This window comes from Hipposideros armiger, unplaced genomic scaffold (assembly GCF_001890085.2).
Source record: "Hipposideros armiger isolate ML-2016 unplaced genomic scaffold, ASM189008v1 scaffold_62, whole genome shotgun sequence".
In the NCBI taxonomy this organism is placed as follows: Eukaryota; Metazoa; Chordata; class Mammalia; order Chiroptera; family Hipposideridae; genus Hipposideros; species Hipposideros armiger.
This window is the reverse complement of record NW_017731412.1, coordinates 1,561,639-1,575,761: the sequence shown is the minus strand read 5'-3', so window position 1 is coordinate 1,575,761 and position 14,123 is coordinate 1,561,639. Positions and strand designations below refer to the sequence as shown.

General features: G+C 47.0%; 1 protein-coding gene across 1 annotated transcript; it reads right to left on the bottom strand.

Annotated features, from left to right (window-relative positions):
• Window positions 1-232: 232 nt before the first annotated feature.
• Window positions 233-9,396, bottom strand: LOC109382257 (2'-5'-oligoadenylate synthase 1-like). Its single transcript, XM_019641623.1, has 6 exons — window positions 9,095-9,396; window positions 7,512-7,803; window positions 5,394-5,584; window positions 3,439-3,671; window positions 2,109-2,262; window positions 233-823 (listed from the first exon to the last, which is right to left on the bottom strand). Exons 1-6 carry the CDS (start codon window positions 9,269-9,271, stop codon window positions 818-820), a joined length of 1,053 nt encoding a protein of 350 aa, XP_019497168.1. The 5' UTR covers window positions 9,272-9,396; the 3' UTR covers window positions 233-817.
• Window positions 9,397-14,123: the final 4,727 nt, after the last annotated feature.

Here is a 14,123-nt window from a genome sequence, read left to right as displayed (position 1 = left end):
GATTATCCACACGGTAAAATGCAAGGCAGCCGTTACATGTGATGCCAAAATTCTCTCAGCACGGAGAGATCACCCATGATAAACGTGACAACGCTGATAACAAAACTGGACAGGGAGTAGAATCCCATTTCTATGAAAACTCTACACACACAGGGAGACAGAGTCGGAGAAAAGGCTGAAGAGACAGGCCCCCAATTTTAACAGCCTAGAGGAAGGGACTGTGGGAGTGTTCTTTTTTTTTTTTTAACCATTTCTTTATTTTTCTAATGTTTAAGACAATAACCAAATATTATCATGAAGGAAGAAGTTTATATTCACAGATCCCTACAAGCAGGAAGCACAGCCCGCCACGCAGGGCCACACAAGGAAACACCGGGGTTTGTTCAGGAGGCAGAGCAAGCCAAGGAAAAACATGGGCGGAAAGTTTTATCACAGTTTCCGTGGGAGAAGCCAGGCAAGGCAGGGGAAGTAGGCTTAGGATTGGCTAGCTAGAATAATTACAGTGGGCTCTGGAGGGTAGGGGCTGTCCCGAGTTTGTCTGGGACCTGGCCCCGGGGTGAGTAGGACAGACGGATTAAGGCCCAGAATGCAAGAGTCCTGTGAAAGCTGATAAAGGAGTCGGCTCTGGATTGGCTGGTTTGCATATGGAAAGCGAACTCTCGGGTGAGCTACAATATTTGGTTCCGTTCTCTTCTGCCCGGGGCGAGGGCTCTGCCTGGCGTTTGTGGTGGCTGTGAAAGGATCCAGGGCACTGTCCGTAATGATGGAGCGGATATGTCTTGAGAGCACAGGTTATCCAGTCATCTTCGCTGCCTTCTTAGCACTGCAAAAAGTAAAGCACACGATCACATTGGAGAGCAGGCCGTCCCCACCTTGGTCATGGGTCTCAGAGAGCATTTAGGGTGGACACTGCGACAGGCCACTCGGATCCTCCTCAAGGAAGGACAGGCAAGTCCCAGCGACCGCGGAGGCTGCCAGCAAGCAGGCTTTATTGGTCTGCTGCTCGAGGCCACGCCCCTTCCTGAGTTGCTCCTATTCTTTCAGTGACTGATCCATGCCAGGCATAGAGGCCTGAGCACTTCAGGCTGCTGCAGAACAACTCTGACGGCCATTGGAGCTCCAGGGGCTCCCCGGGGGTGTGTGTGTGAGAGTGGGCGCGGGGCGCGGGGTTTGGCTGTCACTGTCATTGGGCTGTATCCCAGCTGGACTTCTCCCTGTGCCTGCGCCTGCTTCCTTCTCCTCTGTTCCACAGGTGTTGGTCCCAGTGGTTCTGCCCCGAAGCATCCTGCATGCTACACTCCATTTCACAGTGTGCTTCCCAGGGAACCCACCTACCACATCATCAATCCCCCAGCACGAGAAAGACCCTGACTCAGGCAGTGGAAAGATCCCAGTTCAGGAATTTCTGGCCCTACTTAGCTTTGTGACATGCCCACTGTCACCTGGCTGCTCTGAGCCTCCTGTTTGTCACATGATGTGTGTGTGTGTGTGTGGTGGTGGTGGTGAGGGGGTAGGGTGGTGGTGCAAGGCGGGCTGTTTACCCAGCTGAATGAGCAATGGCGTTGGAGTCCACCAACTTTGAATTCCAGCTCTCCCACTCCCTAGCTGGATGTCCTTGAGTAGGTGGCTTCACCTCTCTGAGCCTCCTTTTCTCATTGGTAAGATGGGAGTAGAAAGCCTATCTTATAGGGTGTTGTGAGGGTTTAATAAAATGATGTGTTAAAAGGGCTTAGGACAGAACCTGAGCCCAAAGCAAATATTCAATAAGCGGCGGTTGTTGTTGTTATGATGATGATGATGATGATGATGATAATTATGATTATTCTTAGGGGGATGAGCCAGCTGGAGCTGTTAAAATAGTGACCTCCAGCCAAGGCAGCATGAATTAAAGACTGAACTTGGGACAACAGATGTAAACATTCTAGGAACCCTCTGCATGGGGTCAAAATGACTGTAAACTATGAAATACAGCCTGAAACTATATAAATGTGCGTGACTTCTGGCAGGGGGCAATTTCTTTGGAAAGAAAGGTCTCTCCAGCTACATGCCTCAAGCTGTGTGGAGGGGTGGAGGAAGGCCCCCAGGGAGGAGGAAGCAGAAAGTCTCACCTGTACATTCCAGGAGTCCACTGGAGACCCATTCCAAGTCTTAAAGCATGGGTAACTCAAGCAGACTTCAGCCTCCTTTGCCAGCCGCTGCCAGCGATGTCGGTCTCCACCAGCAACATTTCCTGTAGGGTCAGCTGGATCTAGAATCACAGGCCTGAAGAGAAACATTTAGAGAGGGACAGGTGAGGAGCTGGATTGTGTCTGGGAAGTCTAGATGCTTCTGGAAGAGCGAAACACGAAGCCTGAGGCAGGGTGGGGGTCAGGGCAGGAGGAGGGGCCCAGGAAGGGCTGCTCCCTGGGGCATGTCCTGAGTGCCCTGCTCAGTGGTGGGCAGCGAGCCCCAGGACAAGAAGCCTTGCACTTGGGCCATACAGACCTAACTTTCTTTTCTTTTCTTTTCTTTTCTTTCCTTCCTTCTTTCTTTCCTTCCTTCCTTCCTTCCTTCCTTCCTTCCTTCCTTTCTCTTTCTTTCTTTNTTCCTTCCTTCCTTCCTTCCTTCCTTCCTTCCTTCCTTTCTCTTTCTTTCTTTCTTTCTTTCTCTCTCTCTCTCTCTCTCTCTCTCTCTCTCTCTCTCTCTCTCTCTTTCTTTCTTTCTTTCTCTCTTTCTTTCTTTTTAATTAAAGTTTATTGGGGTGACCATTGTTAGCAAAGCTCCATAGGTTTCAGGTGTACAGTTCTGTAATACATCATCTATGTATCACATTGTGTGTTCACCACCCAGACAGACCTGAGTTTCAATCTCACCTCTGCCTTTTAGTTGTGGTGTGTCCTCGGGTAGGACACTTCACCTTTCTAAGCCTCAGTTTCCTCATCTGTGAAATGGGGAGAGTTGAACATGCCAGCCTCAAAGGGTGTAGTACGAGGATTGAGACAAGGCATGTGAAATGCTCAGCACAGTCCTTGGAACATAATTAGGGGTCGGTGGTCATGCTCATTTTTACTATTATATTAGAATGTGTTCATCTTAAAGCAAGGTTTTAATCCTTGGGAGCAATTATTCTTATTGCTGTAGCTGTTGTTATTTTAGTTCAAATTTCAGCTTCTTTCACTCATTTTCTGCTAAGGTTTGGACAAGCCCCTTCCTTCTCAGCATGTTAGTTTATTTGTCTATAAAGTGGTTAGCACAGTGCCTGCCTCACAGGGTTGGAGGTGGTTGTTTAAATCGGATGGCAGTAGTAAAGCGCCCAGCGCAGGGATTGACAACAGCAGATGATCAATAAATATGGAGCCCTCCTATTTCCTCATTTCCAAGGCACCAGAGATGTATTCAGGGGTCCATCTATGTTTTTTGGGGGGGTGGGGGGGGCTAAGCCCCAGGGGAATAGAGTACCTGGGTTTGTGGAGCTGCTTCATCAGGTAGTCACAAATGACAGGATTTTCAAAGTTGTAATACTTTGTCCAGTAGATCCAAAGCTGTTGGTAGTTCCGGACTAATTCCAAGACAGTCCGAAATCCCTCAGCTGTGTTGAATTCTGTTTTGTTGCACCCACGTTCCCAAGCATAGACTGTCAGGAGCTCCAGGGCATACTGTGGTGGCAGGGGCGATCCATGCTTCTTCTTACACTGAGAAGTGGAAACACAACCAGAAAAATGAGTTTATCCAGCTTTGTGTAAAGCACATTTCCCATGGGCCAAATCCAGCCTACCGCTTATTTTTGTAAATAACGTTTTCTTGAAGCAAATCATTTGAGGCTTTGGATTATGTATCTTCCTCCAGAGGGAATTTCGTTCACTTCTATAAGGCACGTAGGAACCCTACAAGTGCTTTCTTTCGGCTAATTTTCATAATTTATGCTCTATAGAGTCAGGAATCCCAATGGACTCCAAGCAGGACAAATAAAAGGTAATTATCATTAAGACACATCAGACTGACACTAAACAAAAATCAAAGACAAAGGGAAAAATATAAATGCAGCCAGAGGAGGAAGAGAGGTTACAAAAGAAGCCACAGTAAGACAGACAGATTCTGGATTCAAGACAGATTCAAGAACTGGATTCTCATTAGTGCCCCTGGAAGATGAAATGGTATACCTAATGTACTGAAATGACCACCAACCCAGTGAAAATACCCATTGACAATGAAGGTAAAATAAAAACATTTTCAGACAAACACCGAGAGAGTTTACTATCAGAGGACTGTCACCAAAGAAATCTTAAAGGATGTACTTCAGAAAGAAGGAAATTGATCCCAGATGGAAGGTTAGAGATGTAGGAAAGAAGGGAGAGTGAAGAAAGTGGTAACTATGTGGATAGGTAAAATGAACATTAGCTCTATAAAACAATAGTAATGCTTTCAGGGACTTGGAAATAGAGAGAGACTTGAAATACACAACAAAAGTAGCATGTAAGTTGGAGGTAATGGTGATAGTGGTTAGTGGAGTTCAAGTATTGTAAGGTTCCTGTATTATTTTAGAGAAGGAGAGGGAGAGAGAGAGATTGAGGTTACAGCATTCATTAATTCAGTCAACAATTAGTTATTGAACACATATTGTGTGCCAGGCACTGTTCTAGGTTCTGGGGATACACTGAATAACACATACCAATCTCTTCTTTCATGTACATTTTTAGTGGGGAGACACACAATAACCACACAAATAAGCAAGTGCAAAGGGCCTGAGGCTGGAGGAGGATAGCATGGCCTGCGGGGGCGGTGAGGGGCAGAGATGGGGACTCAGAGAGGCTGAGCACAGATCCTGTGAGACTTGGAGCGGGGTGAGAGTGACAGAGGTGTTGACAATTGATGAATTTTGGATATATTTTATTTATTTATTTATTTATTTATTTATTTATTCATTCATTCATTTATTTATTTATAGCTGAGCCATCCTGCCACCTGTTGGCAGCTCAGCTCAGGCCGGGAATTGAACCGGCAACCGTGTTGCTCAGAGCTTGCACTCTTGAGCGAGCTCTTAACCCACTGAGCCACTCGGCCGGCCAATTACGGATATATTTTACATACAGGACCAACATCATTTGCTGACTGGTTGGATGGGGGGGGGTGGTGAAACAATCAAGGGAGAACCCATGGTTTGGGCCAGAGTACCTGGAAGGATGGAGTTGCCATTTCCTGAGATGGGGAAGACCAGGGGACCAAGATACCCTGGGCCCACTGGCACCTGGCCCCTTCTCCGTGCTCCCTCCTCTCTTCCCCTTCTTCTTCCTCTCAACTTCTCCTGTACTCTCTCCTCCTCCTTCCTCTATCCCTCATCTCCCTCCACCTTCCGCCTCCTCTCCACTCCCTCCCTCCCCCCGCCCCTCCCCTCTGGTCCCGACCGACAGCCATACCTCTTTGTACCAGTGCTTGACTAGGCGGATGAGGCTCTTGAGCTTGGTTGGACGCTCCCTTAGGAAGCCTCGCTGCAGCTCCGTGAAGCAGGTAGAGAACTCACCACCCTCTTTCAGACCTAGCTCTTCGCACTCTTGGATGAGCCGGACATAGATCTCAGGGTTAGGTCTGTAGTCGCCCGTCACCTGCCCTGTTAGGGAGGAATTCATCATTCTAAGGTGTCAGCTGTTCTCTGAGGTTCTTTTAGTTGCTCTGGGGAGACAAACTCACTGGGTGCAGTGGAAAGGGGAGCAGGCTTAGAGTCAGGGGTCCTGAGGGCCAACCCCAGTCCCCCCTTCTCCCATCTCCACTGCCGCCATCACGCTGTCCACGCCACCGTCATCTCTCGCCTGGACTATGGCAGTGCCACCTTGCTGATTCCTGTTCAGCCTATTCTCAACCTAGCACCCAGAGAGGCCTTTGAAAATCTGATCACGCCACTTTTTGCTTCCCCTGACATTTAGAATAAAGTCAAAGTCTCTGTGGTGGCCTATGAAGTTTGGTGCCTTCTGTCTCCTGCCACCTCTCCCTTCCCAACTCCCACCTTGCTCTACTTGCCCTTACCCCCCTGGCCTTTTATCTCTTCCTCAAATTTGCTGACCTCGTTCCTGTCTCAGCGCCTTCGCAGCTGCTGCTTCCTTTTCCCGGAACCCCCAGTTCTTCCCATGGTTGGCCCCTTCTCATCCCATCACCCTGTTTGAAAAAAGCCTCCAACCCCCCCATCGCTCTGTTTAGTTTTTGTCACAGCAAGTATCACTGTGTTCATCTTGTTTTTATGTTCATTGTCTGGCTCATTCACAGCCATAGAATAGGGCCTGGCACACAGTAGGCGCTCCATAAATAATCTGTTGTCATGGCTGTTGTTGGGTGTTTCTGGCCTCATCTATTTCCCACGCTACAGCCAGTGTCATCCTAAAACCCACATCTGATGATGGTCCTGCCTCGCCCGTCACCCTCCCGTGGCTGTCCGTTGTGCTCAGGAAAAATGCATCACCTGGGTTACAGGCTGCGGCAGCGGTCCTGGCTCATTTCTCAGTCACTTGCCCCTTGCCCTCTGTCCTCCATTCACCCTCAGCACCCTGCAGCTCCCCCACTACATGCTGATCTTTTCTAGCCTCTAGGCCTTTGCCTGTGCTGTTCCCTCTGCCTGCTGTGCCCTTCCTCCGCTCCTCACTTTCCCTCTTACTTTTTGGGTAACCATTGCTCCCTAGTGCCCAACACGGGACATGGCAACCAGGAGATATTTCCAAACTTTTTCATTTCCTGGTGCCTCTAGGGTTTCAATGTCTTTCTCCCGGGTCCCTAGGCCAAAAGGAACCCCTCACCGTTCTGTTTATTAAGTAGCTCAGTCTGTACAGCTTAATAGCAGTTTGCATGGTATCAGACAGAGGTTGCTGTTTCCCCTCAGAAATCTAAAATCTGAACTATCCCAACACACCCCTGTGAGTTAGTTCTCTGGGGGTGTCCTGGGGTGCCTTGGTGCACAGCCGGGGCACTCACAGTTTTGAACACCTACCATGTGCCAGGCCTTGTGTACGAGTTTAATGTAAGTGATCATTTACTACTTAAAATAACAGTAAGATGTAGCTGTGGTGATTTGACCAGTTTCCTAATGTGGGAGGTGAGCCTCTAAGAGGTTACACTTCCCGTCCAAATGCTCCTGTGCATCATCCAGAGATCCCAACCCTTGGTGTAGATTTGATGAGGTTTCCTCATGTTTTGGGTAAATGATGAAATTAATGTATTGACTTTATGCCAGATCTAAGCTGCCTCAGGTTGAGAAAAGTAAAACACTTTGCCACAAGTAGACCTGGTCAGTTAGCCTGGCAGGCTTACTCAGCAATGTCTTGCTCCCAAACTGTGCCAATTTGCTGTTTAACGTCACTCCTGTGGCTGCTCAGACCGTTATTCTTGCCCCAGGAGAAATTCTAAGATCTCCTCCCCACTTCGATGGGGTGCTCTATTTGGGGGGAAGGACTCGAGCAGTGGGAGAGTTCTGCTCGGAACTATGGAAAGAGAGAGAAAGAAGCACTGACATAGGATGGAGGCTGAAACCCCTCGTGTCTGGGGGTGCTTACCCAGGACATCAAAGGCGGGCAGTACATCAAATTCCACGCTTTCGGAGAGCCTGGGGGAGCTGAGCACGAAGCTGAGTACACGAGGGTTACTCCATACATGACCACCCTGGACCTCAAACTCTATGGCAAACATATTCTGTCTTTCACAGGCCTCCAGCTGCTTCCTTATTTCCTGGATGAACTCTCCTCTGCGATCAAACTGCTCCTTAAAACTTCTGAGGTGGCTGAGGAAGACGACCAGGTCAGCATCAGATCGGCCTCTGAGGGCCGTGCCTTTGCCTGAGGAGCCGCCCTAAAACAGAGGAGGAGAATGAGAACTAACGTTTATTGAGACGAGCCTCCCTAAACAAAGTGACGGGAGCCATCACTAACATCCTTGAGCCCCAGCCACTGGTCTGAGTGCATTAACAGCCTCAGCTCCTGTAACGCTCCCAAGGGCTCTGTAATTTAGGCCCTGTTATTGGTGCTCCCCGCAGCTGGCTCACCATATGCTCAGAGAGATTATCCATCAGCCCATTCGCACAGCTACCGCGTTACCCCGAAAATCAGACCTAACAGGAAAAGAAGCCCTAGCATGATTTTTCAGGATGCTCGTAATATAAGCCCCGCCCCAAACATAAGCCCCAGTGAAGATCGTCAGCCAGACATGACTGTTTGAATAAATGTAGATTTTTGTACATGAATAAATGAATACATGTAGATTTGTTGGAGCAAAAATTAATATAAGACCCGGTCTTCTTTTCAGGGAACCATGGTAGAAGGTGGCAGGGATGCAATTCAAACCCTGGCTGCCTTGTTCTCGAGTCTGTGCTCCTTGCTCACTGACCTTCACTATCTTATTATGTACTATGGACTGGCCCAGGCTGGGTGGCTTACTTAATTTGCATAGCTCTATAAGATGTTGGGAATTATGGATGAGGAAATTGAGATGAAGAGAAGTTAAGCGACTTGCTCAAGGTTTTGCAACCAGTGGGTACGATCTGCTTTCAAAACGTATACCCTTTTTAAAAAAAACAACAACAACCCAAAAAACATGATTATTAAATTTATGGGGGGTTACATTGGTTAACAACACTATATAAATTTCAGGTGTACAACTTTATAATATGACACCTGTGTACTCTAGGTGTGTGTGCACCACCCAAAGTCTATCTCCTTGTGTCACTTTGTATTCGACTCCCTTTATCCTCTCCGTCCTACCCCCAACCCCCACTCCTCTCTGGTAACCACCATTCTGTCAAAACTTATACTCTTCATCAGCTCATGATACTGTAGAAACAGTGAGTCCCCAGCCTGGCCATTAATGAGCAGATTGTTGATCAGAGCCGGGCCTCAGTTTCCCTGTCTCTGAAATGGGCATGGCTTGGGACGATGGTTCATGAACTGGACCTGGGCACTAGTTTAAAAAGATGCAGACATAGGACCTCACCCCAGAGTCTATTTTCACAAGCTGTGGTCATATTTTTGGTACGGATAAATCAGAAACCACCATCCCCAAAGGTCTCAACCTTTTGTTCTCTCGTTCTCTGTGCAAACCCTTGCCCGTTCAGCCACCCCCTCCCCAGACAGGCAGGCTGGCTCACCTTCACGACTTTGGACACCCGGACAAGGTGGGAGGCACTTTGAAAACACTTTTCCTTCAGGAAACTGCAGATAATGTCGACGGCTTGTTTGACCTGCGAGCGGAAAAGCGTGTTTGGTAGCAGGTGTTCTTCAATGAACTTGTCCAGATTCTTAGCCGGGATAGCACAGAGCTCCATGGTGACACTGGGGCAGGATAGGAGAGCCAGTGGCCGCACACCTGGCTCCAGGAAACTGTAAGCCTCTTTTTTCTTCTGCTGCCTGAGTCAGGCGCTGTTAGTTTCATTTCCTGGGAAGGGAGGAGCTGTGTCCTCACTTCTTAGCAAAAGAAACAAGCATACTTGGGATCTCAGAGCCCCACCTGCTGTCTGCTCTCCCTGCCCGTTCTTACAGTTTCTGAAACGCCCTCTCTGCCTTTAACATCAGGTCTTTCTTCAGACGATACTCTGAAAATGTTGCTTTTTAACCCCCATGAATACCTCATCCAACAGAAATCATAATTCAAAACCGATTTTTGGTTTCCTTCGACCTGTCTTTGTCTGGTTGGTGTTGTTGCTGACAAAAGTGTTTTATAGTCTCCTACGATCTTTACAGCAGTACATGCACATTGCAAAAAAAAAAAAAAAGAAAAAAACAGTCAGAAAAATCTAGAAGCATAGAAGCCCATCTGTAACCCTAAACCTTAAAGACTGCCACTATGAACATTTTGGGATAGACTTTTTCATATGTTTTTCTAAGTTAACACCCATACATATACACAAACATTCACGGTTCTCTTTCCTTTTCCTTTTCTTTCTTTCTTCATTTTTTATAATGGCACCATACCGTCCTTTTTCCCTTTTGATAAATAGGGTTTATTTTTTATAGCAGTTTTAGGTTGACAGAAAAATTGAACAGCAAGTACAGAGTTCCCATGATTCTCTTCTCCTTCCACCCATAATTCCCCCTATGACTTAATGTTGGCACATATGACAAATGATTGAATGATATTGACACGTTATGAACTATTGTAGTCCATCGTTTCCATTAGGTTCACTTTGTGTTGTCCATTCTGTGGGTTTGCCTAATACATAATGTCATGTATCCACCATTCCACAATCGCACAGAATAGTTTCACTGCTCTAAAAATCTCTGTGCTCCACGTCTCCATCCCTCTCGGGTTAGATCTTTCTTCTCTCCTCATATGTGCATTCAATGCAAAAACTTTCCCTGTAAGTACTGCTTTCACTGCATCCTGCAATTTTAATTGGTTGTTTTTCCATTGTCAGTTAGTGCAAAATATTTTTTAATTTCCCTTGAGAATTCTTTGATCCATGCGTTCGTTAGAAGTGTGTGATTTAATCTCTTAATGTTTAGGAATTCCCCAGGTAGCTTTCTTTTATTGATTTCTTGTTTAATTCCGTTGTGGCAGAGAGCATACTTTGATGACATGTGTCCTTTAGAATGTGTTATAGTGTGTTTTATGGCCCAGCATGTGGTCTGTCTTGGCAAATGTCCCAAGTGAAGTTGAGAAGACAGTGTGTTCTGTTTCTGTTGGATGACGTAGTATATTAATGGGTGCCAATTAGCTATCTTTCTTAACCAGCTCATCAATTAACTGGCACTCCCCACTCCTGTATAACATGGTGTCTTATGATGAAGGCAAAAAATAACGAAGGGGGTGACCATCCATCTATGAAACACTCGCTTTGCCCACCAGTTGGATCGTATGTATATAAAAAATTCTGTTTGCTCCCAAATGCCTTTATGGCAATTGTACTTGCTAATGAAATGTATACTTTTGATTAAATACAGAGGGTGCCAAACAATGTATACACATTTTAAGAAAGGAAAAAAAACCCTGTATTCAAATTGCACTACTCAGGATGGCCAGTTAGCTCAGGTGGTTAGAGTGCAGGTTTATAATACCAAGGCTGTCGGTTCGATTCCCACATGGGCTGCGGGACTGCGCCCTCCACAACTAGATTGAAACAACTACTTGACTTGGAGCTGATGGGTCCTGGAAAAACACACTGTTCCCCAATAAAATTTCTTTAAAAAGAAAAAAAAATTGTAATACTCAATATATACAGATAACAGAAGATGAATATACAAGTCATGTGTACGCATTGGTTTGGCACCCTCTGTATATACCGTAGAAACAGATCCAACCTAAGTATGAAAGAGATCTGTCCTTAGAAAACCAACATTGAGTTCTTTGGACAGATGCCATAAAGTCAAGTTTCAGAAAACATTGCATAGAATTAGGTGCGAATTAGGTAACTGTCAAAGGCTGAGGAAATAATTAGAAAAACCCAGAGTTATGCTTTCATGCTTTTGCAGGTGGCTTTAAGTTCTTGTTCTCTTTAAAGAAACAGGAAATTATAGATGGCTCATCCTTGTGTATTTTGTACAAGTCAGATCGTGCAGGATCCCTGTCAGGGTCCTGCCCTCAGCAGAAAGGTCTAGGTCTTTCTTGGACAACTGGGAAATTAAAGGCACATGTGTGGTCCCTGGCAATCAAGTTAGACGGTCATGATACTCTGATGTCCTCCTGCCTATGAAGAACCACGGGGGCAAGTGACTTGCTCAAGGTCACACAGCAATAGCGGGCCAGACCCAAGTAAAATATGCCTCTTAGGTGCATGCATGGCGATTCGTATTTCCATGGTGCTGGGATGTACTGTTTAACCTTGTTAGGCCAATGGCCCTGGCATATCTGATTGAGCTGAGGAAGGGTCAGCCCAGTGGGTTGCAAAGCACTGACTGTTGAATCTACTTGACCATAGATCCAGGTTATACTGCTTCCACCAGGAACCACCAACCCCTCGATCTCCTCCTTTCCCTGGGCCTCACCTTCGTAAGCCCTGATAGGAGACCAGACTTTGGCACCTTGGTTTCACCTCTTTGAAACGCTCATGATTGTCCCCATTTTCCAGGTGAACTGAGACTCAGGGATGGTTAGTTTCCATAGCTGGAAAGTGAGTCAGGATCTGAAAGCTTGACATGAATGGGTTAAAGAGCTGGTGTGACTTTTTTTTTTTTTTTTTGGTCAGGTGCTCTTGACCACACCTGATTGCCTCTTTTATTTCAGGGTGTGTGTGTTGGGGGGAGATAATTAGCCAAGTCAGGGATACCGATAATTATGAAAGCTTTCTCCTCATGTATATCTTGGGTTGTCGGAAAAGTCATGATATATTTTCTCTCTGTTTTTCGTTGCAAAAATGCATCATGACTTTTCCGACAACCCAATAGATTCAACTCCGCTTCTTTGGCATGTCCCCATGTCTGGGTAAGGAGATCACCCATTTTAGAGATGGAAATTAGATTTATTTATTTATTATTTTTTTAAGATTTTATTGGGGAATTGGGGGGATGGGAACAGTGCTGGGGAATCCGGGGAAGGGGAACAGACAAGTTGCTGTTGTTTTGTTCTTCAGTCTAGTTGTGGAGGATGTTGCTTCACTGGCCCAAGCTGGCACCATCATTTCGCTCTTCCTGGGCGAGGCAGATCAGTCGCCGGCCTCTGGATGGCCGCTCACGGCGGCTGCTGGCCGCTCACGCTGGCTGCTGGCTACACATGGTAGGTTATGGCAGCCCACTGCAGCAGGGGCTGCAGCCTACACCGTCACTGGTGACCCATGGCAGCCCAGCTCCAGGTCAAGCTGTTGTTCAGCATCTTAGCTGTAGAGGACAGTGTCACTGGCCCTCATATGTGGGATCTGAACCGGGGCCCTCTGGCATCCCAAGTCAGTTCTTAACCAATGCGCCACTCGGCCGGCCCTAGATTTCTTTTTAACGGCCCATGGCTGACTGGTGGTGGCTGCCTGGAGTGCTGTGTTGAGCAGGATTCAGAGGCCACTAGTAGGTTCTGTGGGAAAGACACCATGTTGATTAGTGATGTCTGCCAGGAGCGCAGGGAAAGAGAGTGGCAACAAGTGTCTCCTGCCATTCCTGGGACGCCTGCATGGTCCTAATTGGCACCTCTTTCCACCTGGTGGCAGCTAGTGAGTGGAGTTGCAGCAAAAATAGGACTTGAAGGCAGTGGTTTGCAAAGTCATGTTGGAGGCGGAAGCATAGACATCATCCAGGAAATTTTCAAATTCGTATATACCTTGTACCCAGGACATAGCAGGATCTGATGGGAGTGGGGAGGTGACGGGGAGAGCATGGGTGGTTTGACAAAAAAAAAAAAAAACACCTCCCCAGGTGATTCTAATATGACAATTCCTGCCCCAACATTGAGACCTGCCCTTTTGGGGGTGAGCAAAGAAAATTGTTCCTAACTTGGCCTAGAAGAGAAGTTTCTGTTGGATGGAATTGACAGCTCTTTCTGGGAAGTAACCGACATTCCTGATAAATTGCCTAAGCACTTTTGGGATCGAGTATAGTGAGATTAAGAATCCATCTGGAAAGTTGGTTACCTACTCAGCTCACTTTGACAATCTCGAGTGAGGGGCCGTCTGTGAAGCCTCATTGCAGGATGGAAGATGCTAGAATACAAAGGAGGTGTTTGATGATCCGCATCAGTGTTAATCAGTGTGTTACGAGCACTGCACAGTGAGTTCAACACTCTAGCTCCTTTCCTGGCATTGCTGCCACGAGACATTGGACATGCCTTTCCCTTCTCTGAGCTTTGGGCTATTCATCTGTCAAGTAAATGTGCCGATTGAACTAGGCCCTGGATCAACTCTACCATCTCTTTCAGCCTTGACACTGTCTGATTCCATAACCATTTGGGACTTTTCCCCAAGGTTGGGGTAGGAGGCAGCCAATGAGGATGCTGTCTGCCTGTTGGGTGGGCACCAGCAGAAAGCGCTCAGTTCTAAGAGGATGTGGGCTCAGCCAAGTTGCCTTCCGCCTACCTACCTGCCCAGGATGAAACCCACCAGAAAGCAAACTCCACGTGGGCACAGAGACCACACCTTCCTTGTTCACCGCCATGTCGCCAGTGGCTGGAACATAGTAGAAGCTCATTAAATACTGACTATCCAGGTAAGCATCACGGATCCTGGTGGTGAGAAAGAACTTCCAGAAACCAGAAAGGAAGAG